The 24,605-nt window shown below is 50.7% G+C and overlaps 10 protein-coding genes across 10 annotated transcripts; 7 read left to right on the forward strand and 3 right to left on the reverse strand.

Moving 5' to 3' along the window:
- Window positions 1-646: 646 nt before the first annotated feature.
- N7473_004581 (MATE family efflux transporter) lies at window positions 647-2,636 on the forward strand (the record flags this gene model as incomplete). The annotated part of the gene is made up of 2 exons (XM_057150521.1): window positions 647-1,774; window positions 1,830-2,636. The coding sequence occupies 2 exons, from the start codon at window positions 647-649 to the stop codon at window positions 2,634-2,636; spliced, it is 1,935 nt and encodes a 644-aa protein (XP_057010631.1).
- A 183-nt stretch (window positions 2,637-2,819) lies between these two features.
- Window positions 2,820-3,900, reverse strand: N7473_004582 (uncharacterized protein). Its single transcript, XM_057150522.1, has 3 exons — window positions 3,873-3,900; window positions 3,723-3,814; window positions 2,820-3,660 (listed from the first exon to the last, which is right to left on the reverse strand). The coding sequence occupies exons 1-3, from the start codon at window positions 3,874-3,876 to the stop codon at window positions 2,911-2,913; spliced, it is 846 nt and encodes a 281-aa protein (XP_057010632.1). The 5' UTR covers window positions 3,877-3,900; the 3' UTR covers window positions 2,820-2,910.
- A 368-nt stretch (window positions 3,901-4,268) lies between these two features.
- N7473_004583 (ATP-dependent RNA helicase DBP10) lies at window positions 4,269-7,243 on the forward strand (the record flags this gene model as incomplete). Its single annotated transcript, XM_057150523.1, has 2 exons — window positions 4,269-5,492; window positions 5,558-7,243. The coding sequence occupies 2 exons, from the start codon at window positions 4,269-4,271 to the stop codon at window positions 7,100-7,102; spliced, it is 2,769 nt and encodes a 922-aa protein (XP_057010633.1). The 3' UTR covers window positions 7,103-7,243.
- A 2,319-nt stretch (window positions 7,244-9,562) lies between these two features.
- N7473_004584 (uncharacterized protein) lies at window positions 9,563-9,772 on the forward strand (the record flags this gene model as incomplete). The annotated part of the gene is made up of 1 exon (XM_057150524.1): window positions 9,563-9,772. One exon carries the CDS (start codon window positions 9,563-9,565, stop codon window positions 9,770-9,772), a length of 210 nt encoding a protein of 69 aa, XP_057010634.1.
- A 2,855-nt stretch (window positions 9,773-12,627) lies between these two features.
- sclB (uncharacterized protein) lies at window positions 12,628-14,340 on the forward strand (the record flags this gene model as incomplete). The annotated part of the gene is made up of 2 exons (XM_057150525.1): window positions 12,628-13,239; window positions 13,309-14,340. 2 exons carry the CDS (start codon window positions 12,628-12,630, stop codon window positions 14,338-14,340), a joined length of 1,644 nt encoding a protein of 547 aa, XP_057010635.1.
- A 921-nt stretch (window positions 14,341-15,261) lies between these two features.
- N7473_004586 (amino acid permease) lies at window positions 15,262-17,121 on the reverse strand (the record flags this gene model as incomplete). Its single annotated transcript, XM_057150526.1, has 5 exons — window positions 15,262-16,165; window positions 16,223-16,371; window positions 16,426-16,467; window positions 16,524-16,725; window positions 16,799-17,121. The coding sequence occupies 5 exons, from the start codon at window positions 17,119-17,121 to the stop codon at window positions 15,262-15,264; spliced, it is 1,620 nt and encodes a 539-aa protein (XP_057010636.1).
- An 841-nt stretch (window positions 17,122-17,962) lies between these two features.
- On the reverse strand, window positions 17,963-20,410 carry dbp4 (RNA-dependent ATPase HCA4; the record flags this gene model as incomplete). Its single annotated transcript, XM_057150527.1, has 1 exon — window positions 17,963-20,410. The coding sequence occupies one exon, from the start codon at window positions 20,408-20,410 to the stop codon at window positions 17,963-17,965; it is 2,448 nt and encodes an 815-aa protein (XP_057010637.1).
- Window positions 20,411-20,566: 156 nt separating this feature from the next.
- Window positions 20,567-21,358, forward strand: N7473_004588 (uncharacterized protein; the record flags this gene model as incomplete). Its single annotated transcript, XM_057150528.1, has 3 exons — window positions 20,567-20,658; window positions 20,720-20,763; window positions 20,827-21,358. The coding sequence occupies exons 1-3, from the start codon at window positions 20,590-20,592 to the stop codon at window positions 21,356-21,358; spliced, it is 645 nt and encodes a 214-aa protein (XP_057010638.1). The 5' UTR covers window positions 20,567-20,589.
- A 233-nt stretch (window positions 21,359-21,591) lies between these two features.
- N7473_004589 (uncharacterized protein) lies at window positions 21,592-22,189 on the forward strand (the record flags this gene model as incomplete). Its single annotated transcript, XM_057150529.1, has 2 exons — window positions 21,592-21,670; window positions 21,703-22,189. 2 exons carry the CDS (start codon window positions 21,592-21,594, stop codon window positions 21,876-21,878), a joined length of 255 nt encoding a protein of 84 aa, XP_057010639.1. The 3' UTR covers window positions 21,879-22,189.
- A 528-nt stretch (window positions 22,190-22,717) lies between these two features.
- On the forward strand, window positions 22,718-23,812 carry N7473_004590 (FAD synthase; the record flags this gene model as incomplete). Its single annotated transcript, XM_057150530.1, has 1 exon — window positions 22,718-23,812. One exon carries the CDS (start codon window positions 22,718-22,720, stop codon window positions 23,810-23,812), a length of 1,095 nt encoding a protein of 364 aa, XP_057010640.1.
- Window positions 23,813-24,605: the final 793 nt, after the last annotated feature.

Consider the following 24,605-nt stretch of genomic DNA (forward strand, 5'->3'; position numbering starts at 1 on the left):
TTGCATGCATGCGATCTATAGAGTAAGCAAGTATACACCAGTTGGATCATGTAACTAGTTATATTTCAATATTTTAGTCATTTCAACTGATTCACTCCATTCTATTGTATCGAACCCAAGCTAATGCTGTTCTTCCCGTCCCCTCTTATCCCTAGAAGAAACGGTGAGCAGCACCGCACGGCCGGTGGGGCTTATCGCTTGGGTCTCCACTCAAGCGCCGTCCGGAGCGATCGTCGAGTCATACGAGCTCTTGACTCATATGACAATCTCTGTTATTGGGGGAGGAAGTGCATGCCATATCGGATCTTGCAAGATCCAAGCACCATCGACGAGGACAAATAGTTGACTTGTACGCTTCGGGGCACATATCCGATGTGGAGTCGGCAGCGATAGGCTTGTAACATTGACTAAGTCGATCATTGGACCTTAGTAAAGCAACTAAATCCAACGGCGATTGAGGAACTCCACTTTTCTGTATTTTCTGCCCGCACGCCTCCAACTTCCGCATTCACCTCCAATCTTTTCCCCGCGTAGCGAACCTTCTCTCGCTCCCTTCCTCTCCTCATACCCTGCTTGTCCCCTGGTAGATGATGCAGGTGGTGCTGTAGAAAGTCACCCAACCTCGCCATCCAACACGCTTTCCGCCATGGCACCCCGCAATATTCTTTCGGCGGGTTCCGTGGAGCATCATAGCCCGTTTAGCCGATCTTTCCAATCCAGTTCGCCTCTCGCCGAAGCCGCCATTGCTCACGATCTGGCTCACTATTCCGATGAAGACTCAATTTCAAGCACCGACGAAGCATCCGAGGCCTCCACGGTCCGCCCAGCAAGCAGACGCCCATCCAGTACATATGCGGGAACGAATCCGCACTCGTTAACCGGGTCATATCGCCGCCCAAGTTACTTCACCACCGTCAACCATGCTACCGTGCTCCCGTCTCAAGGAGACTATCAACCGCTAACGGAAGCTGAGCTTCAGCAGGCAATTGCGGAAGAGCGAAATTTGCTGAGTGATAACCGAGTCATTCCAGCGGAAGAACCGGAGGGATTGCAACATAAATTGAGTAAAGTCTTCTCGGCCTCTTCGGGGCAAGGAGGACCATCGAAGCAATATGGTGGTGCTGATGGACGGGATACCGAGACTACTGCGCTGCTAGGACCTTCGGAGGACCATCAAATGGGGCCAGAGGAGATTGATCGCAAGTGGGAGGAAGCCGTAACGGCTGGTCTGATCAACACGACATGGAGGCGGGAAACAGAAGTTATCGTACGATACTCTGCTCCGTTGATGGTGACTTTCCTGCTACAGTACTCGCTCACCGTGGCGAGTATCTTCTCGATCGGCCATTTGGGTAAAGAGGAACTGGGTGCTGTCAGTCTCGCTTCCATGACGGTCTCCATCACTGGTAACGCCGTATACTCCGGGTTAGCCACCAGTCTGGATACTCTCTGTGCCCAGGCTTTTGGATCGGGCAAGAAGAAGCTGGTTGGACTACAAATGCTTCGCATGATTTATTTCCTTTTGGTCGTGACCATTCCCATCGCTACCCTGTGGTACTTCTCTGGGCATATTTTGGCCAAAATTGTGCCGGAGAAGAGGGTGGCTGAAATGGCAGGCTTGTACATGAAGGTGGCCCTCCTAGGGTTGCCGGGATATGCGTGCTTTGAGAGCGGCAAGCGATATCTACAGGCTCAGGGTGTTTTCTCTGCGTCTCTCTATGTCCTGATTATCTGCGCACCGCTCAATGCGTTCATGAACTGGTTCTTCGTTTGGGTAGGTGGACAATATCTGATATTGAGGATGTTTTCATACTAACACGCCTCTTTAGAAACTACAATGGGGTTTTGTTGGTGCTCCTATCGCCGTTGTCATTACCGAGACTCTCCTACCTATCTGCCTGTTTGCATACATCTACTTCCGTGTTGGCTCTGAATGTTGGTGCGGCTTTACCAGACGCGCCTTTGACAACTGGGGCCCCATGATCCGCCTTGCCCTGCCAGGTCTTATCATGGTTGAAGCAGAATGTCTCGCCTTCGAGGTGCTGACACTGGCTTCCAGCTATTTGGGCACATCTGAACTCGCAGCTCAATCGATTTTGTCAACCATTGCAAGCATCACTTGGCAGATTCCCTTCCCACTGTCAATTGCCGGTAGCACCCGTGTTGCGAACCTGATCGGTGCTTCCCTGGTTGGCGCCGCCAAAACGTCGGCTAAGGTGAGCTTCTGCGGAGCTACCATCGTTGGTCTCTTCAACATGATTCTTCTCTCGAGCCTTCGATCCTATATTCCCATGCTATTCAGCTCCGACCCCGAAGTCATCGACATCGTCGCCGAGGTCCTTCCTCTATGCGCTGCTTTCCAGCTCTTCGATGCCCTTGCCGCCAATTGCAATGGTATTCTCCGCGGTCTGGGTCGCCAGGAGATCGGTGGTTATATCCAATTGTTCTGTTACTATGCCATCGCCATGCCTATTAGTATGGGCACAACGTTCTCCTTGAATTGGGGTGTCATGGGTCTCTGGACTGGTGTGGCTATTGCACTCCTGCTGGTCTCTGCCACTGAGGCGCTCTTCATTAGCCGAATCAGCTGGGAACGATCTGTGGATGAAGCCCAACTGCGGAACGAGTTGATCTGAGTGAAGGTGTGATAGCGCAATGCGCATATAGGAGACAGGCGGCGATTCTCCAAAACACATATACACGATGCCACGCTTACGAACAAGGGTCTGTGGGCTGTCTTTGAGGATACCACTTGGGGGATTGTACATAGAAGAGAGATTTAAGCCTCAGATAACGTGTGAAAAGTAAAGAGATGAATCATGATATCATTTGGATTTGCAGGATCGCTTCTAATCCGCTAGAGAAGATCGGCTTTTTGATCATGCAAACCTGTCAATAATCGGAGTCTACCTAGTACTCGAGAATGGCCCAGGTCTGCTCATCCGACGTCGAGAAAATCACACCAGCACCTAGCAGCTCCTCTCCAGCGCGAGCAACATCTGTAGCTGGAACGTTCATCTTCGCAGCAATCTGCTGCACATGCAGACCAGTATCATCCTGGGGCTCGGTCCGCAGCACCTGGTAGACCTTCTTGGCTAGTGCTGACATAGACATGAGGGCCCGGTTCTGGCCCGCACCATATTCATCCGCACCGCCCATCGCTGCATCCCCTCCAGCAGCGTTGGCACCCTTACCACCAGCGTTCGCACCACCAGGGGGACCACGAGTGAAGAACAGGTGTACAACCGTAGCCTCGAGGATGTGACAGTGCAACTCATTGATATCCTTCACCGGGAGCACATTGTGGGCGCCGATATACCGTTTGTTGCCAAAGGACTTGATCGCGCCGGAAATACGAGCATAGCCGTTCAGCTCGATCTCGTTCTTGCCGCTCCCGGGGGCCTTGCCTTCGTCTGTGTCCATGCTGTCTGCACTGCCCGAGTCGACCCACTTCTTGACCTCGATTTCACCGGTGCCATCGTCAATCTTGTATGTGACGTTGGTGCTTTGGGAGCTGATGTTGCGCACCTGGCCGATGAAGAGCACGCTGGCTACGTCGGCACCATCGACTTGGTAGTTGGCTTCGGGGAAGGGCTGAGATGCGTCGACAATTTGCTTGACTGTCACGGGACGAAGGGTCTTGTTATCACGGTCACCACCCTAGAGATAACACAGCGAGTCAGTAATTCAGTCACAAGTAAATACTAAATCTGTTCTCTCACCTTTCCGCCTGAAGGGCTGTTCATCTCGCCAGGCATGAAGCCGCCGCCGCCGCCGCCTCCACCGTAGGAGTTGTAGTTGTTGTAACCTCCGTCTAGGTAAAAGAGTCAGAGTTTGTGCTGGAGAATCAAGTTGGCAAACGTGGAACTTACCCATAATGAAAATCTATAATGAGCTTTGTGCAGTCGTGAAATCATTTTACTCAATTGGGAGCGTGTTTGGACGCGTCGCGGGGAGATGTTTGCTCTGTTTGCAGCGGGCCATGGTTGATCCGCTACTCACCGCCTTGCGGATTATCTCGATTTTTTTTTCGGCAACAGAGACGACGGCTGATTTCGACGCTGGTGAACCACCTGCTTGAAGTATTTTCAGGCGTGGACTCGGTTGGATATAGTGCTGACCGACATTACCTTACCTGTGTCTGTTTGAGGTCATTCGCCCTCTCTTTGTTGAACGGACTCAGCTATTGTACGGCTATTATCGCTGTTTCTCGCCTTTTTTGATCGGGCGCTATCATATCGAGGCTATTCGCTCAAACATCTGCCACCATGCCTCGCCGTGGTCGTGAAGCTTCTCCGGCTATGTCCGAGAACGAGTTCGACATCACGAGTGCACTTTTCCAAAATGACAACGATTCCGACGTCGATGTCGGCAACTCGGCTCCCCGACAGAAACCCAATACCACGCAAGACCTTGATTTTCTCAACGCCGATGATGACGGTGATGCGGCCTTCATTGCGACACAACAGGCATCGGCGAACCGAAAAGGCTCCAATCTCAAGGGGCGTACGGTGAAGAAAGGTGGTGGCTTCCAGGTCATGGGTCTCAATTCCAATTTGCTCAAGGCCATCGCGCGCAAAGGTTTCTCAGTCCCGACTCCCATTCAACGAAAGACAATTCCTGTGATTATGGACGACAAGGACGTTGTCGGTATGGCTCGAACTGGTTCCGGAAAGACTGCAGCATTCGTCATTCCCATGATTGAGAAATTGAAGAGCCACAGCGCCACGTTCGGTGCTCGCGCTTTGATCATGTCGCCCTCGCGTGAACTTGCTCTCCAGACTTTGAAGGTTGTCAAGGAAATGGGACGTGGTACAGATTTGAGATCGGTCTTGCTCGTTGGTGGTGATAGTCTGGAGGATCAGTTCGCCATGATGGCCGGCAACCCCGATATCGTGATCGCGACACCCGGTCGATTCTTGCACTTGAAGGTCGAGATGGACCTTGACCTTTCGAGTATCCGTTATGTCGTTTTCGACGAGGCTGATCGACTTTTCGAAATGGGTTTCGCCGCACAACTGACTGAAATTCTTCATGGCCTTCCGTCCCATCGACAGACACTCCTTTTCTCAGCTACTCTTCCCAAATCGCTTGTGGAATTTGCGCGCGCTGGTCTGCAAGAGCCCAGCCTTGTGCGTCTAGATACTGAGAGCAAGATCTCTCCCGATCTTCAAAATGCGTTCTTTGCTGTCAAGTCGTCCGACAAGGAGGGTGCATTGCTTCATATCTTGCACAACATCATCAAAATGCCAACTGGTCCTACCGAGGCTACGCAACGGTTCAAGGCAGAAGGCGACAATTTCAAGGACAGAAAGCGCAAGAGACCGCACTCAGGAAGGTCTATCTACAAGGAGTCTCCCACAGAACACTCTACCATTGTCTTCGCTGCGACGAAACATCACGTCGACTATCTCTACTCCCTCCTGGTTGAAGCCGGGTTTGCCACATCATACGCCTACGGTAGTCTTGACCAACTGGCAAGAAAGATTCAGGTAGAGTACAGCCCGTGTATTAAGTACTGTAAATGGACGAGGAAGCTAATCATAATGGCATACAGGTCGAGAACTTCAGGAAGGGAATTTCCAACATCCTTGTTGTCACTGACGTGGCTGCTCGTGGTATTGATATTCCCGTTCTGGCCAACGTGATCAACTACGATTTCCCTTCCCAGCCTAAGATTTTCGTTCATCGTGTTGGTCGTACAGCCCGTGCCGGGCAGGCTGGTTGGAGTTACAGTCTGGTCCGCGACGCGGATGCCCCATATCTACTTGATCTCCAACTGTTCCTGGGTCGACGTTTGGTCGTAGGCCGTCAATTTGGGACTGAGGTCAACTACGCCGAAGACGTAGTCACCGGTACTCTTTCCCGCGATCCGCTTTCTCAGAGCTGTGAATGGGTCAACAAAGTCTTAGCTGAGTCTACCGATATTGCCTCGCAGCGTCAGGTCTCAGTTCGAGGTGAAAAGCTGTACATGCGCACTCGAAACGCTGCATCCATCGAGAGCGCCAAGCGAGCTAAAAAGGTCACGGCCACCGAGGATTGGTCTACGCTTCACCCCCTGTTCAACGACGATGAGAGCCAGATGGAAGCAGAACGTGAGAAGATGCTCGCCCGTATCGGCGGCTTCCGGCCATCGGAGACCGTCTTCGAGGTCCAGAACCGACGTGGAGGCAAGCAAGAGGGCGGAGAAACTATCGATACCATCAAACGACTCCGTGCCACAGTCGACAAGAAGAAGCTCCGTGCCCAAAGCAAGGAACAGTCCGAGCTGGCCGAACTGGGTATCACCGTTAAACAGGCGAATGGTGGGAATGACGATGTTGAGGATGATGACATTCCCGACGAAGCTGGAGATAACATGTCCGAGGCAGACGAGTCTGACCTCGAAGTCACTTTCTCCTCCTACAACCAGAAGGGCAAAACTGATCAGTCGAATGAGATATCGGCAACTTCATTCCAGAACCCCGATTACTTCATGGGCTACACACCCGCAAACCATAACAGTGCAGAAGACCGTGCCTACGGTGTTCACTCTGGTACCAATTCCAACTTCGCGCACGAGTCGCGCAACGCGACTATGGACCTCAACGGAGATGAAGGCCAGAAGAACTTTGGTGAGAACCGTTCTGTCATGCGCTGGGACAAGCGACACAAGAAGTACGTCGCCCGTCAGAACGACGAGGATGGATCCAAGGGCACACGCCTTGTCCGTGGTGAGAGTGGTGCCAAGATTGCCGCCAGTTTCCGCAGCGGACGATTCCAGAGCTGGAAGAAGGGCAAGCGTATGAGCAACCTGCCTCGCGTGGGTGAAGCGGAGACGCCTGGTCTCTCGACCGGTTCGGGCATACCGGGTGCGCATGGCCCCGGTGGTCGATTCCGACACCAGAGGCAACAGGCTCCCAAGCGGGCCGACCCGTTGCGTTACGACTACGAGAAACAGAAGAAGAAGAACGACACTGCTCGGGACCGTCAGCAATCACAGGTTGGCGGTGCTGCCTCTCACGGAAAGAGTGAGATTCGCTCGACTGATGATATTCGGAAGGCGCGGAAGCTGCAGCAGAGACGCCGTGAAAAGAACGCGCGCCCTTCGAGGAAGCGTTAAAAAGGGGAAGCGAGGGAGGATGGATGAAGTCTTGTATACATAGTCTAGGGAGGTGCATCGTTTGGATGATGTCTATACCTGCCATCTGCATTGGAGATACCACACCAATTATTGTTATCATGAACACAACCATATTCAGCCATGCTCCGTTTTCCCCTGTACATTTCACTCGCGCCCAGTTTCGATGTCATATGACCTGCACCTCTTTAGTCCATGCGCGTTTCCTTTTCAAGTTAGCTATACTAATCTCGAGCTGTAGGACCGTACTAGCCAAGCGCAGTACCTGACATGCACACCATGCACCAATGCCGAACGGCCGCTACTCGTCTTATACATGCCAAATTTCCAACTGGTCGGACAGTATTGACGGACTATCATGTCTTGATCAGCACAAAGCACCCGAGGGCCCAATCAGAGGATGATCTCGGCCTCGAACCGCTGAGAAGAACCGTTTAAAATGGATGGATCCTCTAAGTAATCCTGTTTCTATTTACCCACCGTGGCTCTGGTTGTCTCTGGGCCAAGTTATCACATCACGCACATGTGAGCTAGATCGCCGAGTATCTAGGTGGCTAACCTCGGGCTTTTTGTTTGACAGGAGATGGGCCGTCAACCCCACGAGGCGTTAGTCCCGAATAATCTCCGTTTCCTTAATGTTTTCCCGGCACGAGACTAACTAGTCGGACTAACTAGTTAGGTGTCGGCGAATTATTCAAGAGGATCCGCGCTGGGAATTTGACAAATTGTGGGTGTCCACATCGACGGGATGTTCTGTTCTCGCGCTAACGTCTACTTCGAAAGTTGTCTCGGAAGTTGGAACGCAAAGACCAGTGATCGACCATCCTCAACTTTTGGTGCTTTGAGCCCGTTCGGCCTTCCAAAATCCACGAACTAATCACTTCATCCACGTCACCGACAGCCAGGCTGTCACTTTGCCTAACTAACTACTAGACATTTGCTTTTGGATTCGAAAAAGGGCCCAAGGAAATTGACTGACCATGACTAATCGAGAATGGGCAGACTAAATCACGGACGGGGGGGCCACCGAGTGGTTCGCACTATTGACTCCCAGTGGCCGATCGTGCATGAACGGGGTGACAGACCCCTTGCTGCTCCGCGTGCCGCATGTTCCACACAGCTATGCACAGCTCTGCTGCTCTTGCTCCTACCCCCCCCCCCCCTTGAGCACAATTGGGGGTGGCCAGGCCCCCGAGTCGCCTGTTTCCTCTGTTTCTTTGCCCGTAAATGTATCTTGGGCATTATCCTCCGCACTCAGGTGCCCAATGCCTACGATCCCTCGGCAGCACCCGGCCATAATCGTTCACCCCCCCTCTTCCTATCCCGTCTCCCCCGTTCAATCAATTAGCATCATTGGCCCCTTCCCACCTGTCATTTGCCCAATGACGTGAGCAGGATTTACCCTGCAGCTGGAAAGGCAGCAAGATGCCAGGGATGAGCAATGCGCACGCGCTGGAAGACAGTGATCGCCCACCAAGGCTGCTGAGGCTGCAGCCACATCTTGGTGCTCAATGCTGTTGAACAGTTGGAGACTGGGTGTCTCCGGAAAATAAAGGATAAACTCATTCGAACAACGGGTGATTGCGAGACCCTAAGGGGGGATTATTTCCGTCTTCGTCCTCCCCCCGCCCTCTCCTCTTGTTCTTCTGGCTCTATTCTTCTGTTTCCATGCTGGCCCTTTTGTCCGGATGTGCGAGGTGTGATGGATGGTATCACAACAGGAACCCGCCCTGAATCGAGGGACTGGCCCTCCTCGTCGGTATTACTTGCCCGTCGCGAACTATTTCCATACACTGCCGGGCGAATCAGGACGAACCAGCAGACTCGAAGACTCGAAGACTCGAAAACAAATACAACAAAAACAAGCGCGAGAGCGAGAGAGCTTACTTTGCCCTTCTCCTCTTTGTTCCTTGGTACGACTCCTTCTCTATCCTTATTTTCCCCCTCTTTCCAACCTCTCCAACCCCTGCCTGCAGCTGTCCGGCCCATGGTTTATGGAAGAACTACGGGCTGCCGTGAGACCTCTTCTTTCTCCCTTTTCCCGCCGTCGAGTCTTCAAATCTACCGTTTGGTCAAGCTTCATTGTAACAGTAACCCCTTCTTGTATAACGGCGCATAATCACGGAGGATCGACTCGGTCATCCAGTGCCCCGGTGGGGCAACCCCCTTATCTCCACTGCGGAGAATAATGACCATGGGATGGGCGTTCGCGACCGCGTTCTTCCCAACTTCCCGGCTAGTTTGACATCACTAGGCGCGAGTAGCTCTCCTCTGTACATTCTTTCCAGTCTATCTGATGACATCGTGCGGAGTATTCCTGTATGAAGGGAGTATAATCCCTACCCACCCGATTGAGTGACGAGTCTTTGAGGTCTCAAGTTCAAAGCTAAAGACTAAGAAAGCTAAGACAAACATCAAAAGCATGCAGGGACGCTGAACAAAATGCCGGTTGATCCATTTGACCTTCGGTACTCGCCCAGGCGTAACCCGCCGGCGTGGATGTCGGTGCTGGTGATGGAGGCTGGAGCTGGCCTGGTCGCTGCTTTCATTGAGTCGTTAGCCTATTCAGCCCTCACGAAATCACCCAGTAGTGATCAGAGCAGCGCACAGTGGAGCCCAAATAAGGTGGGAAACTCAAATAAAACAGAATAATCAGAATTAAAACACCAAGATGGGAAAGAGACTATATCAAACTAGGATAATAAGATCAGGATCGGGGAACAAATAATATTAATCGCAGTAATCATAATACTGTACAGATCACTACTGTACTCGCTAAAATAATTACGGCGTACAATAAATCACCATTCGATCAATAATGGACCCGACCGACTGGCCAGGATAATACGAACACTCCCTCTAATGAATAAATTTGCCCTAGTCGATTTAGCATTGGAATTGGATGAAGTTTGAAGCAGAACGACTGGTTCTTATTGACCTATTTAATAGACCAGGTGTTCCTTCTGAGTGGTAGACTCCCTTTCCACGGACTTGGGGCTAAGCATACAGTTTAAAAGATCTTCCTTTTGTTTTCTTACTGTATAGCTTCTGGTCCCATGATAACGTGTGAGCCTCCCCCTCTCTCTTACCTGATGACGAGGAAAATGCATGTACTTGTGTGCATGTCAAACGGAATGCACAATTCACTGCCGAGCCCGACTATTGGCAATGGCGACGGGCACCGGCGTCGATCCGTCAATCGTTCGCCTTACTTCGTGGGTCTGATTCGGTATTGAATGATTTTTCCCCCTCCTCGCCAAAAAAAAAAAAGAAAAAAAAGGTTCAGAAAAATCATCCAACCCTGTAATCCATGCAGGAAAATCATAAAATCATAGAATAAGGACAGCCACTGCAGCTGGTATTTCCTATTTCGTGTTTAGTGCAGGTTAATCCCTTCCTTTCGGCAGGCTGGTTCTTTACGAATTACAGCCGCCTATTCTCTAATTTACAGAGGATACTGAGCATAATGCTTAGCTAGTGCATATCCTAGTACAAATTATTAGTTAATGATTTATACGCTATTTTACAGTAATAGGCTAACAGTTCCACAGAGAGGGAGGGGGGTCACTGACAGCGACTCGCCGTCTAATGCAAGCCAACCCAGCCAGTAGCTCGAGCAGTTCCCTAACCCGCAGACTTGAATAAGCAGATCAGTCTATGGTCGATGGATTCTGGACTCTAGACGGAGTGGTCTTTCCTTACTCCGTAAGGAGAAGTGTCCCCCTCTTTTTACCAAAGCTCCGTCAAAACTCCCTCATTATCACTATGGTTCCTTTTTCAGTTCGGAAGAATAGGGGGTCGGAAATGGTAAATCGAGAGCTTGAATGGGAATAAAACAGTAGTTAATGGGGCATCTCCACTTGACAAGCGCAACGCTAGAGAGTCACTAATTATCCTTCCCCCTTCGGTCCAGCTACCGTTGGACCCATTAAAATTGAGAAAAAATCATAAAATAACAATTATTAGATTTACAGTACATACATACCCCCCAATCATCCGAAAGATCTACCATGATGGAGATCAAGTCTATTAGCTACTAGTGCCGTCTGCACTGACCACTACTTTCAGTTACCCTGGACCAGGACCCGCCCACTTGACCTCTCTCTCTCTTCCCCATTTCCGATACTGGAAGCCTGAAGCCTGAAGCCCTAGAGTCTGGAGCCCGCAGGTCGTGCTGCTCCATCCTTGGCAGCAGAAAAGAAGACTATTATTCTTCCCGTGGATCCTCTTTTGTAGCTTTTTTTGACTAAATCTTTCTCTTTTTACTCCCTTCACCTCCCTGTTCCTAACGTTTTCAACCTCGTGCCTATCTAGCAATCTATACGATACAGGGGAGAGCACAACAAGCCAAACAGGATCCAGGAAACTGAACAAACCAATACTTTCCAGAAACACCCGGACACTACCAAGCATTTATCTGCAACATAAACCGGAGTACATACTATACGTATACCGCCTATACTACCACTCCACCGGAACAACAAGGTCCGAGCTACGTTGCGTCCTACCATCACTGTCGATATTCAAATCGAACGATCAAATTTAGGGTATAGTTCACCGTTTCTATCCTTTCCCTCTCTTGTCTTTTCCCCAGCCCTTCGGCCCCCTCCAAAGGGTCATTCTCTATTACGCCCCATGTCTTTCTCTACCCAATCCCAGCCGTACGGAACGTGGGCCTTAAAATCAAGACACCGGTAAGGCGTGGGGGAGTGGCTTTGACACTGGCGTTGCTGCAGTTGGATCCTAGTTCGATGATCGACCGCCATCCTGCAATAAATCGCCCTAGGAGGGGAAAGACATGCGCGGCTATGAGTAACCCTGCTGTCATGATCTGGAAATCTCCCGCTGATCGATGCAGTCTATTTTCTGACTCCTCCAATAGCGGATCTCTTCTGTCTACGGATTATAAGCTCGGGTGGTCCACTCGACCGGCTATGAGAGGATCTTGATGACGCCCGGATATCGACGCTTTTATTTTCTGGTTTTCGCCTTTTTTGGGAGAATCTATTAAATTCGCCATTTTATATTGATTCTTTATTTGCTCTGATTGGTTTTTGTCTGCCTATTTTTCCCTTTTTCCTTTCCTACACCGCTGCGAGCCTTTATGCTGATGACCTCTTGCATCCTTCCCTGCCTCCCTTCCTCTCCGTTGCCCCTCTTGGTCATTATTACCCTTTCATATCTTTTGCCTTTCTAATTCCTAGGGTATTCCTCCTATTCCGAACTCCTACATCCTACACATACTTCCCTTCATTCGCCTATTCTACCCTGCCTAATACCCCGTCTCATCCCGTCCTATCCCCGTCCGGCCCCTGCCCGGTTTGTATCCAGGATTATACCCGGGAATCCCTTCGCCAGGTATGCTGCTGTCAACGGTCCGACGCAGAGCCAGTTGTCCCCTATAGTTGGAGACAAAAACCCCCGTTGGGTCATCTTCTCCCAAGAAAAGAGAAATTTCTTTTCTTGTTGCCTCTGTGGGCCTTTTCTACAGTGCTGCCTGACGCTCGATGCAACCACTCGTGCTTCATCCCCCGAGCCTTGCTACCGCCCAGTTCGGACAGCCCCGGTTCAACTCGGGCCCAGAGCGGCTTCCGTTGAATCGATCTTGGTCTTCCAATGCTCGAGGGTATAGCCCCCGGGCTGCTCCTCCCCGTCAATCTATGTCTGGCTCGCCGCCGGCCGAAGAGCCCCCAGTGACAGCCGGACATGCTAAGCCTGCTCTAGAATACTCATCAGTATCCTCGCCAGTAATAACTACTGGCGTTGAGGTGACTTGCAGTTCTAGTACTCATATTCATGGACCAGCACTATCACAGCCCTTATTGTCCGCCAATGAGCCTCTCCCAGCGCATATCGCGCCGCCGCGATATGGGGAACTTAGTGGACAGCCACCGCCAGCATTCGGGGTTGGCTCGCCACAAGTATTACAAGGAGGTCCACAGTATGCTCTTTCAGCGCTTCAATCATCGATAACCGGACCAGCAAGTAGATCACTTGCACAGAAGTCAACTCGGCGTACCAAAGCCCATGTCGCTTCAGCTTGTGTGAACTGCAAGAAGAAGCACCTTGGATGTGATCCTGCTCGTCCATGTCGAAGATGTGTCCTCGCTGGCAAGGCCGTAAGTACATGTTACTACATTTTTATACAAGATGAAAGATCGCAGACTGATTATAAATGGTGGTAAAAGTCATCATGCGTGGATGTTACGCACAAGAAACGGGGTCGACCACCATTGAAAGCCGAGGATTCTTCTCTCCGTTCGTACTCCAACACTCATATGGATACTGCAGTGCATGCCGAAGTACAGCCGTCGACCTCGCAAAGAACAGTGATGCATCGAGCAACTTCATCTCGCGAACTGAGACCGATGACGGACCTCCAGGGAATAGGTGAGCCAGGACCAGCAAATTCCGCAGCAATGCGTGTGCAACGTGGTCAACCACATAGATGGTCTGCGTCTGTGTTTCCTCTTACGCGGCCTATGGAACAATCTCCTTCGATGCCAGGTGCCGTAGGAAGAAGACCGTTTTCTTCATCTGGACCACCAGCCTATACGGCTCCACCACCTCCACCTCCAGCATTCGTGCCAATTACGGGTGGATTCAATCCGGTTCTCAAGCCTGGAACAATGCCTCCCGGAATGGAGAGAAGATACCCACCATATGCAGGTCCAGCTTTGCCACCTCCGACTTCTCCTCCACAACTTCATTCGCCAGGTGTACACTATTTGCCCTACAGCGAGGCTCCTCCTGGCACTCTGCACCAGCCGTTAAGTGATCCTCGAATGCCGCATGGCCCTCGCGAACCGTATCTTGAGTCACCAGTCCGACTGCCACCTATACATCAAGCGACGGGCAGCCCCCGACTTGCTCACCAGCCGCATCATGCGCACCGCTTGAGTGATCCATACCCGACAAGCTGGAGCTCGTCAGGACGCGAGGATATCTCGAGGGAGCCAAGGTCTCCAGCACAACTACAACGACCAATAAGCTCGGCATTCTCGCACTCGTCATCTCACCAGCGCTCGTCGTCCTTGACCGGTTCCCTCGATCCAGTGCCACGGCATCTAGGTCCGGTAGAATTGCCCTCGCCAGTGTCACTCAGCCACGGTTTACCCGCGACTACGCGAACCACTAATCCGACAACCGAAGGCGAACAGGAAGAACCCCGGCCGATCAAGCGTCGCAAAATGGCCCTGGACGATATGGTCAACGGTTAACACTGACCTGCCACCCGCGAGAACCCGGATTTCTCGGCATCAACTGCCTGCATATGTTGCTAACAACTGCACTATGCTGTCTTATATTGTATAATCTACCATCCTGTAGCAGGGTCTACGGGAAGTGATTGATATACCCATTTCTTTTTTTTGGATTATTTCCCATCACGGCGCATTGTTCGACTCTGCTACAAGCAGCAGAAATAATTTGTACTGAAATCTGGTTGCGCTATCTTTGTTGAGTCTCATGTGTTTGATGTTGGTTTCCAGGACGTGAAAGGCTTTGATGTCCCCACATGTTCCACGGTTGCAGAGTTGATTCCTCTTCAACTGTTTTTTTGTTAACGCGTTTTGGCTGCTGTGATTCATGGTTTTTGATTTCAATCCCGGTGCCTCTGGACTGGATCCGATCGGCGTCTTTGCAGCAGGATCTGTCCACCGGGTTTATTTCCTTTATTTCCTTTGTCTGTCGGTTTTCTCGTCGTTCTACCCATTTCTTTTCTCGCGATTACCCCTACAGTTATGGTGTTTTTCTCAAGACATGGCATGGCGTTTCGCGGAGTGGGAAGGGTGCGATCTAGTATCGCTTTTTTCTCATTTTCATTTTCATTTCTATCGTTCCTTTTACTAGATCCATCTGGCATGCATTACGTTGGGATGTCTGGAACAGCAGCATGCTGGATATGTTATGTGGGATTGGTGGCACACCTGTTTGTACATCAGAGTGCAATTTTTTTGCAAAAATTTTCGAGGATTCATAAGACTCTCCTAGACTACAAGCGCTTAATCTATTTGTTAATTATTTTCGAGAATGACTTAATTTCGTAAGATTATCATCAACTGTAGATTCAATTCAACATGAAGTGAATTATTCTTCATGTCCAGATGCAAATATAGACATTACTGGTATCTTAAAACAAACTAAAAGAACAACCACTGACCGGCCCGCTGGAGCTTGCCAACGAATCCCTTTCGCTTCTCCTCCACTGCAATTTCCTCGCGATAATGGCCATCATCCGCACCGCCATCATATCGATCTGTACGAAGATCCATCTCAGACGTACGCACAAACCGAGTGCGCTTAAGCAGCTTCCAGCCCAGGAACATGACAACCATAACGGCAATCTCGATATAATACGAGACAAAGTCGACACCCTTGAAGTGCGGGCTGAAGCACTTCCATCCCTGAACGAGGACTAGAACGACGTTCAGACCGACGGCAAAGATAGGTCCGTACGGATAGGTCCAGTTCTTGAATGGAAGGAGGTGCTCGATACCTTGTGCCTTAATCGCACTGCGGAAGCGGAGAGAAGCAAGACAGATACAGATCCAGGATAGCTGGTTAGAGACACCGACAATATTTTGCAACCAAGTCCACAGCTGGCCAGCTCCAATATAGCTAGCACCGAAGCAGAGTCCACTGATGACGGAAGTAGCCAGCACGGCGATCCAGGGCACTTGGAAGCGGTTCAATTGACCGAAGAATCGAGGAGCATAGCCATCAACGGCAAGTGTGTAAAGCAAACGGGATCCAGCGAAGAGAGCATGGTTCGCGGCGGAGATGACGGAAGTCATGATTACCGCGTTGATGAAGCTACCAGCAACGGTACTGCCGGCCTGCTGAAAGACAATGGTGAACGGGCTGGTCTTGGTGTTACGATCGGAGAGGCCTGGGTAGTTGTATGGCACATTCAGACCGACGATCAAGATAGAAAGAAGGTAGAAAAGCAAGATACGCCAGAAGACGTTACGGACGACCTTGGGCATGGTCTTGGCCGGGTCCTTCGTCTCTCCGGCGGTGATGGCGATGGACTCAGTGCCGCCACTGGAAGGGGTTAGTTAGGATTATCTAGAGGGAGGAGCAACCAGAATAATGACGTACTAAGCAAATGAGGCTGTAACAAAGACAGAGGCGAATCCACCGATACCACCAACGAAGGGGGCATCTCCGGTATGCCAATACTTGCCGCCGATATATTCATGGTTAACGTTGCCGCCGCAGTTGACAGCAATACCGAGGATAATGAAGATCTATAGGGAGAATTAGCGCGGCTCGATGAGATAAAAGTGTCATGTTTGACATACCACAATAGTGATGACTTTGAGTAAACTCAGCCAGTATTCAACCTGAAATAGCAAGTTAGTAAATAATGTGCAACCCGTGAAAAGAAAGCCGCTCGTACCTCGCCATAAACTCGGACCGAAAGAACATTAAGCGCAATGACCACAACCAAAAAGATCAGACTAATCGCCCAACCAGGGAAATTTTCCGTCCAAAACTCCAAAAGAAGCTGAAGCGCAATAATATCCGAAGCCGTAGACACAGCATCATTAAACCAATAATTCCAAGTAAGCGCAAAACCCAGTGCATCATCAACAAACCGCCTGTCCAAAATAAGGTTAGTCATCCAGGTCGAATGTAACGTCGGATCCACAAGTCAAGAATCGCGTCACTCACCCCGCATATGTGCAAAACGACCCAGCAACGGGGATAAACGCGGCCATCTCGCCGAGGCAGAGCATGGTGATGAAGACGATTCCACCGCAGATAGCGTAGGCAATGAGAGTTGAGGCCGGTCCGCCCTTTGCGAGAGAGCTGCCAGTACCCAGGAACAAGCCAGTACCGATCGTGCCGCCAATGGCAATCATCTGCACCTGGCGGGCAGACAGGCGACGGGCCAGCTTGTCGGCATTGACGAAGGGGGTTGCAGAGCCATCAAAGATATCACCTTGAGTCTTTGACTCGGAAGGGTTCTTCTCGGGGTCTGATACAGTGGCCATGATTTATAGATAGGCCGACTGAAAGAGGTCGAATATCCCCAAAAAGTGCAAGAAAAAAGCAGGCAGTGAAGATGATCTGGCTCGATATCAGTCCTTCGTCCCTTCCTCTCCGCAATGAAGTGTAAACACAGTCGCAGTAGAGTAAAACTCTCAACTAAACTCACCAAGCCCTAAAATCTAAAATCTCGTGACCTGCACGTGGCTACCCCAGATTGTCAATCGTAGTGACAGGCGTAGCGCCAAAGAAATGACAGATATGATAGAAGGAGGAAAGCCATTTCACATTCCTTTTGCATGAAAATTGAAGTCTCTCAAGCGTGTTTCTGCGATGGCGTGCTTGAACGCTGCGATGAGTGGTCGGACAGGGCCCGCTGAGATTCGCTATGAGTCGTCCGAATGGCGAGGCGATGACATGAAAAAAACTCGAACGGCTCCACTTGCTCGGCAGCGGCAAATTTTTGGAATTTTTTAGATGGCATTCCTGGAATAGTTTTCCGGAGAAAAGCTTGGTGATAGACTGAGATCTAGTGCTAGCAGCTGCAGGCATGTTAAGTGTGAGAGTTAGGGTGTTGCAGGGCTGAAACAAGTCTGTCTAATTGGGTGTTCTTTATCTACTGCATGCTTAATTTCACCTCCAAACTTTTTTTGATCTATACAACCCACAGGCTCAAGTATACCAGAAATGATCATAGAAATCGTCGGCTTCACTATATACTTCATGCTGAATAAAACATGACAAATGCTTTTTAGAGGCTTCGCTAGCACATGAGAACATGTCAAAAAAAAAAAAAGAAATAAAAGGACGCCCAGGAATACGCCAATCGGTAAGGTCCATGCAATATTAACCCAACAATCCACTGGCCAGTTCCTCCAGGTCGGCAAGAGTTTCGATCTGGGGCTGGGCAGCAGTCTTCTTGCCCTTTGTGCGCTTCTGGCGAGGGTCCTCCTCGCTGTCGGAGTTGGGCTCGGCAAAGGTAACACGCTGCTTCTTGCTGGGTCGAGATGCCTCTTCCTTCTCCTCCGCCTCGGACCCAGAGTCTGACCCGGGGATCTCGAAAGGCACGAAAGGCAATCCATGAGGAACACCTCCCTCTTCGTCGTCCTCTGCTTCTCCAGCGGCAAGGGCACGCTCGCGGGCCTTGCGCTTCTCCTTCTTCTCGCGACGCTTCTCGCGTGCCACCTCCTTGTCCTCGAGATCGGCACGACGAGTGCGCTCGGTCTCCTCGGCCAGGAAACGCTCGCGCTGGGTATCGGCATCGCCACGGGCCTTGAATCCCTCCTCGTCCTCCATCTCGTATACCTCGTGGGCGTTGCCCTCGTCGTCGTAGACAAGTCGGGTGCCCTTGCCCTTGAACTTGAGGAGCTTCTTCTTCGACTTGAGCAGCTTCTCGCGGCGCTTTGAGTCAATAATGAGCTCGTTCTTGCCATCCAGCTGCACCACCTTGGTGTCCTTCTCGCCGTCGCTAGATGCCTCAGAATCGGATGAATCAGCCTTGCCGAGGTTTTCATCGCCGATAGCAAAGACGCGCTTGACGGACAGGAAATCGGCGTCCTCGTCAGCATCTTCACCAGCGGCCGTTTTAGCGCCGGAATCAATCATGGTGCCATCGTCATTAATAAGTTTGGAGTAATGACCAGCCAACACATCCTGGTTTCGTCGCTCAAACATACGATCGTAGCGGGTCCGGACTTCCTTCTCATCCTTCTTGTCCTTCTTGGCCGCACCCTCCTCGCCCGACTCGGCTTCAGAGTCAGTCAGGTGAGCCATCTTCCAAGAAGCATTCTTCCTTTCCTTGGTGTCGTCTCCCTTGATGAACTTGATTCGAGGAGCACCAGGGAGACCCAGACTAGCGGCGTAATCCTCCAACTTCAATTCCTTCAAGTTGAAGATTTCCTTATCCTTTTGCACGTAGATAGACTTAACATAAGAGATAAAGGCCTTCTGACCCAGATACTTCAGCTCGGGGTCCTTGAAACACATATTTTGCAGCTGGTTCTTGATGCTCTGCTGCTTGGCGGCTTTGATGTTGATTTTCTCGATTGGCACCTTCTTTTGCTCGAGCCGCTTGAGCATGCCCTTCTCCTCACTAGGATCCAAGAAAAGCACAGCACGACCAACTCGTTCGTAACGCGCTGTCCGTCCGACTCGGTGGATGTAGGTGTCGCTATCTTCGGGGCAATCCACTTGAATGACCCAGTCGACTGCAGGGAAATCGAGACCACGGGCCGCCACATCTGTCGCAAAGAGAACTGCATGTTGGGACTGAGAGAATTTCGTAGTAATGTCAAGTCGGCCACCCTGTTTTTGCTTGCCGTGAAGGTGCATCAACGGGATACCGGGCTGGAGGTGTCGGAACGACTCGTACACAAATCGAACCTGCTTTCCAGATGACAGGAACACCACCGTCTTAGACTTCAAGTTGCTGCGAATAAAGCTCCACAGGACATCCAATTTCGTTGCCAGCGGGGTGATGGTGTAGTGTTGCTGGAGGGTGGAAGGGGTCGCGGCGGCGGCGGTTTCGTGAACGGCAACGTACTCGGGGTCTTGTAGACTCAGACGAGCCAAATCTCCAACCTTCTTCGTCTGTGTCGCACTGAAGAGCATGGTTTGGCGCTCCTTGGGAAGATGGTCGACAATAGCATCCACGGTCTTCTGGAAACCCATGTCCAAAATTCGATCCGCCTCGTCCATCACCAAGAGCTGCAAGTTGTTGGTCTCCAACATGGCGGTCTGATCCAGATGCTGGAGCATACGTCCTGGTGTACAGACCAAAATATTCATCCTTCCCAATCGTTCTTGTTCCTCGCGCAAGCTTTTTCCACCAATAACCAGTCCAGCGGAGAAGGCGTGGTATCGACCCACCTTACGGAGCACTTCGAAGATCTGAATAGCGAGTTCACGGGTGGGAGCGAGGATAAGTGCACCCAGGCCATCGTATTCGGTCCATTGCCTGCGGTAGAGATTCTCTAGCACTGGGACCAAAAACGCCAGGGTTTTGCCGCTACCGGTTTTGGCGGCACCGAGGATGTCGCGTCCCTTGAGGGCATGGCTGATCGCACGGGACTGAATGTCGGTCAGGGTCTTGAAATGTGAAGCAGTCAGGCCCCGCGCAGTGGGATCGGAGAGAGGCAAGTCGGAGAAGTTTTTGAGGGCAGTCTTGAGGTCGAGCTCCTCGACTTTTTGGGCGAGGGTGGTAATCTCGTCCTCGCCACGCTTGCGCTTCAAAGTTCTGCCAGAGTCATGCTTTTGCTTGGGACCTTTCCCACGAGACGTCCGTGGAGGAGCCATATTGAATATTCTGGATGTGTTGTAGAGGTTTTGTCCGAGAGTTTCTTATCGCGAATCTCCAAATTGGTTCCCGCGACTTTTTTTTCTTGCTGACTCAGCGGCCGATAAGCGGGCTTATCTTTCCTCATTGCGACCAGCCGATCGCGTTGCGCCTCGAGCTTTCAACACAGTTTCCCTTCATGGCGGACGACGAGGTGGATCAAGACGTTTTCGACTCGCTTGAGCGAGAGGCCTCGGAATTTACAAAGGTTTGTCCTTATTGCTAGTAATGATGATACTAAACAGGACTTGACTAACGCGCAATCTCAGGATGCGGAGATCGACCGCATCCGCTCAGCCTTCTCTCTCGATGCGTGAGTGGAGCTATCTCAAGCCTACGATGTCTTCACCCAATTACTAACTTACTTGATGTCCAGATATGCTGTCCTCGATCTTCAGCCCGGTGTGACCGAGAAAGACATAAAAGTCCAGTACCGCAAGAAATCCCTTCTCATTCACCCCGATAAGACCAAGAATCCCGCTGCGCCCGACGCCTTTGACCGGCTCAAGAAAGCGCAAACAGCCCTCCTTGATGAAAAGCAGCGCACCTATCTGGATGAGTGCATTGCCGATGCTCGGCGGTTGTTGATCCGCGAACACAAATACACGCTGGACTCCCCTGAGCTACAGACGGAAGAATTCAAGGTGGAATGGAGGAAAAAGGCTGTCCACGTGCTTCTTGAGGAAGAAGCCCGGCGACGTCGCCAGGCCAAGGCGCGTATGCAAGAAGAAGGTCGTGAGAAGCGCAAGGAAGAGGAAGAACTAGAGGCGCGCAAGCGCAAGCGCGATCAGGACAAGGCGTGGGAGGATACACGAGAGGAGCGCATTGGGACCTGGCGGGATTGGCAGAAGGGGCATAAGACTGGCGATGAGAAGAAGAAAAAGAAAAAGATGAAGGTTCTGGGCTAATTGGAGGAGTCGAGCGTTTTAGCGTTTGGAATTGGATCTTGCGTTCTGTGGAATTATTATCTGGATGAATTGATTCCTTTGAACTCAGATTCGTCAATTCTTATCCTTATGTTCGTCTGTATGGAACAGGAAGGAGCGACCTAGAGACAACACCCAAAGTGCACCGGATCTCTCTGCTTTTCTCTTCTCCAAGATCCATCCCACGTTCCGAGAAAATCAACTTGAAGACCACGATGATGCTCGCCAAAATAGCAGACTCTGCTCTCCTCCTTTCCTTCCTCCCGGTAACCGCTCAACAAGGCTGTGGAATGTGTCAGGCTGATCACTGACTAATGAACTTATAGATGCTCATCAATCAGTCCACCGCAGCGCCTATCACTCTGCTCTGTCCAACCACGAGTACAATGTGGAACTTCTGAACGAGGATATTGCCCAAGCTGCCATGGATGTAGCCCAAGCTGGACAGGATATTGCCAACGTCCTGGATAAACTTGCCGAGCATCAAGAAGGTGCGTGGTAGTTACAGTTCGTAACCTTTTGGGGTCGACACCAACTGACTCTGCATGAACAGCGCCCAGCGAATGTTCTTTCACTCCGATTGATTTGCTGCTTACAGCAATTGGAGTGGGTGGGGCAATCGGCATTCTGCTTAGCTTGGGGGTGGTCTTCATTGGCATTATCTATAACTGATGGAATGAGGAGCAGGAAGGTCAAAGTCCTCATGAAGAGTAGGGAAGTGCTCCAGTTGTATATTCTTAGACCTTTGAACACAGTTCCTTGTCAAATAGAGAGTATGCATGTTAGCCGAATATCATAGCAAACAGATTCCACTATGCTTTGATATATGATAGCTGGACTTCAAACAGTAGCTATGTATTTTACTCCAGTGAGTCAGTCGCAAGTTGAAGGGTACCCTAGACTGAAAATTGTCTATATCCATGCCATCGAGAACGTCAATCCAGTGGAAGTACATTGAACATCTCAGCGTATATAGTCTGCGGTACTTTTCCCGGGTCGAAATCCTTGCCACTATATATCGGTATGACCGAGAGGGATGATACTAGTTAAAAGATAAGTGGAAAAATTGATGGAGTTGACAGTTTTCAATTCATAATGTCTCATTTCAATTCCAGATCCAATTATGACGTATTCCTTCTTCTTCTCTGTACTTGGTACTTAGCTATGTGGTTAGTTATTTGTTAAACTTCTTCTAACGGGTTCTCGAAATTCCCCCCACATGGGATTAGATCATTCTCCATTCTGGATTCTTCCCGTCTCCCCGAGGTGCCGAGAACCAACCCACTTCTCCCCCGCCTCGACCTCCATCATTTCTTCTGCAAGCCACACCTCACCTGCACAATGGCTCAGTTCACCGTACCTGGGCAGAGGCCGGTCGAGCCTCTAGTCTCTACATACTCCTCGACATGCGCACAGGACCATCTACGACCGTTCCGACCCGTCACCACGGCGGTCCTGCAGGAACCCCGCGGAGCCGACCAGGCTACCACCAGCACCGAGATAACATCCCAGAAACAGAACGGATCGGCGCACGCGCATAGCAATGGCAATGCATCGTCTATTCTTGCACAGTCTGGTGAAGAAGAAATCCCTCCATTGCCGACGGTGATTGCGCGCATTCATGCCCGCGTACAAGCCTTCCTGGAGGAGTCACACCCGCCAGACTCCCTCCTCGCCTCGGTCCAGCGACAAACCCGCATCTCGCTCGATGTCGTCGCTAAGTCCCTTACTCAATACAAGTTCTCTGAACTCTCGGTCTCTTACAATGGCGGCAAGGACTGTCTGGTCATGCTCATCCTCTTCCTGGCGGGGTTACACCCCCACCTGAGCGCGTCGCAATCTGGCAAACAATCCGACGATATTACCTCTACCACGACGACCACCACCGCGACAAATGAAGCCAACCCCTCCACAATCACCTCGATCCCCGCCATCTACGCCCTCCCCCCAGACCCCTTCCTCGCCGTCGAAGACTTCGTCATAACCTCCGCACAAGCCTACCACCTCCAAATCACAAAATACACCACCGCCCCACCCGCCACAACCCTCCGCTCCAGTTTCGAAGACTATCTATCCCGGCACCCTCGAATCCGCGCAATCTTCGTCGGTACACGACGCACCGATCCGCACGGCGCGAAACTGACACACTTCGACCGGACTGATCAAGGCTGGCCTGATTTCATGCGCGTCCACCCGGTTATTGACTGGCATTATGCGGAGATTTGGGCTTTTATTCGTCATTTGGATCTCGCTTATTGCTCGCTTTATGATATGGGGTATACCAGTTTGGGGGGTACCTCGGATACGCATCCGAATCCGCGGTTGCGGAGGGATAGTCAGAATGGGGATGGGAGTGCGGCTGGTGTGGAGGGAGATGGGTATTTACCGGCTTATGAGCTTACCCAAGATTTGGAGGAACGACTTGGACGCAATTGATTGTCTGGTCTGGGGTTTATTGGAATGGAGGCGAGCACAAACATCGCTCGGCGTCGTCAGATCATCATCATCATCATCATCATCATCATCATCATCATCATCATCATCATCATCATCATTCTCACTCTTTTGGAATTGCCATTGGCGTTGATGTCGGATTTTAATCATAGAATAGCCACCATTGTCCATCCGACAATTATGAATTGGTTGCCCATATGAAATTTCAGCATCTTGCTCATAAATCTCACCCTATAGCTTCCGGAAGATGTGAAGATTCTGTTTCGTAACATGAGAAATATAGGCATAACCTGTCTGGGCTCTTTTGATCACTCACTAAGAATCTGAAGCGGCTATATTGGGATTTACGGGCTATGGGTAGCTCCTTGGTTGCAGGGTTAAAAATGCATTTGTTATTCCTGCGAAAGTATCGTGGTAGTACTGATAATAACAACATGGGCCTGAACATAACCATATTGGCCTGGACATAACAATATTGGCCTGAACAATTCATGAGACAACAACACTTGGGGGCAAAGCTGCATAAACATAGAGTCGGAACAGATACTGCGAAAGACATGAGGCCCCACGAAGAAGAAAAAAAAGAAATAAAATACAGACGTTACCACCATTTCAGAGACTCGTGACAGATGTGGACCGAACACATGAAAAGAAAAGCTGCACCGTTGCCGATAAACACACAAAGTTCGAAAGGATAAAGAGAAAACTGGATCACAATCATACATTAAGGTACATTATGCGGACAATCAAACGCACGTCACGGGTCGAAGATGAA

The sequence above is a fragment of the Penicillium subrubescens genome (genome assembly GCF_028828155.1).
Source record: "Penicillium subrubescens strain IBT 31985 chromosome Unknown utg000003l_segment0_segment0, whole genome shotgun sequence".
In the NCBI taxonomy this organism is placed as follows: domain Eukaryota; kingdom Fungi; phylum Ascomycota; class Eurotiomycetes; order Eurotiales; family Aspergillaceae; genus Penicillium; species Penicillium subrubescens.

Coding starts and splice junctions, on each gene's coding strand:
- N7473_004582 (XM_057150522.1), bottom strand. Junction 3,661..3,722: donor ACAGCCCTTCAGGCGGAAAG/GTGAGAGAACAG, acceptor TGTTATCTCTAG/GGTGGTGACCGTGATAACAA.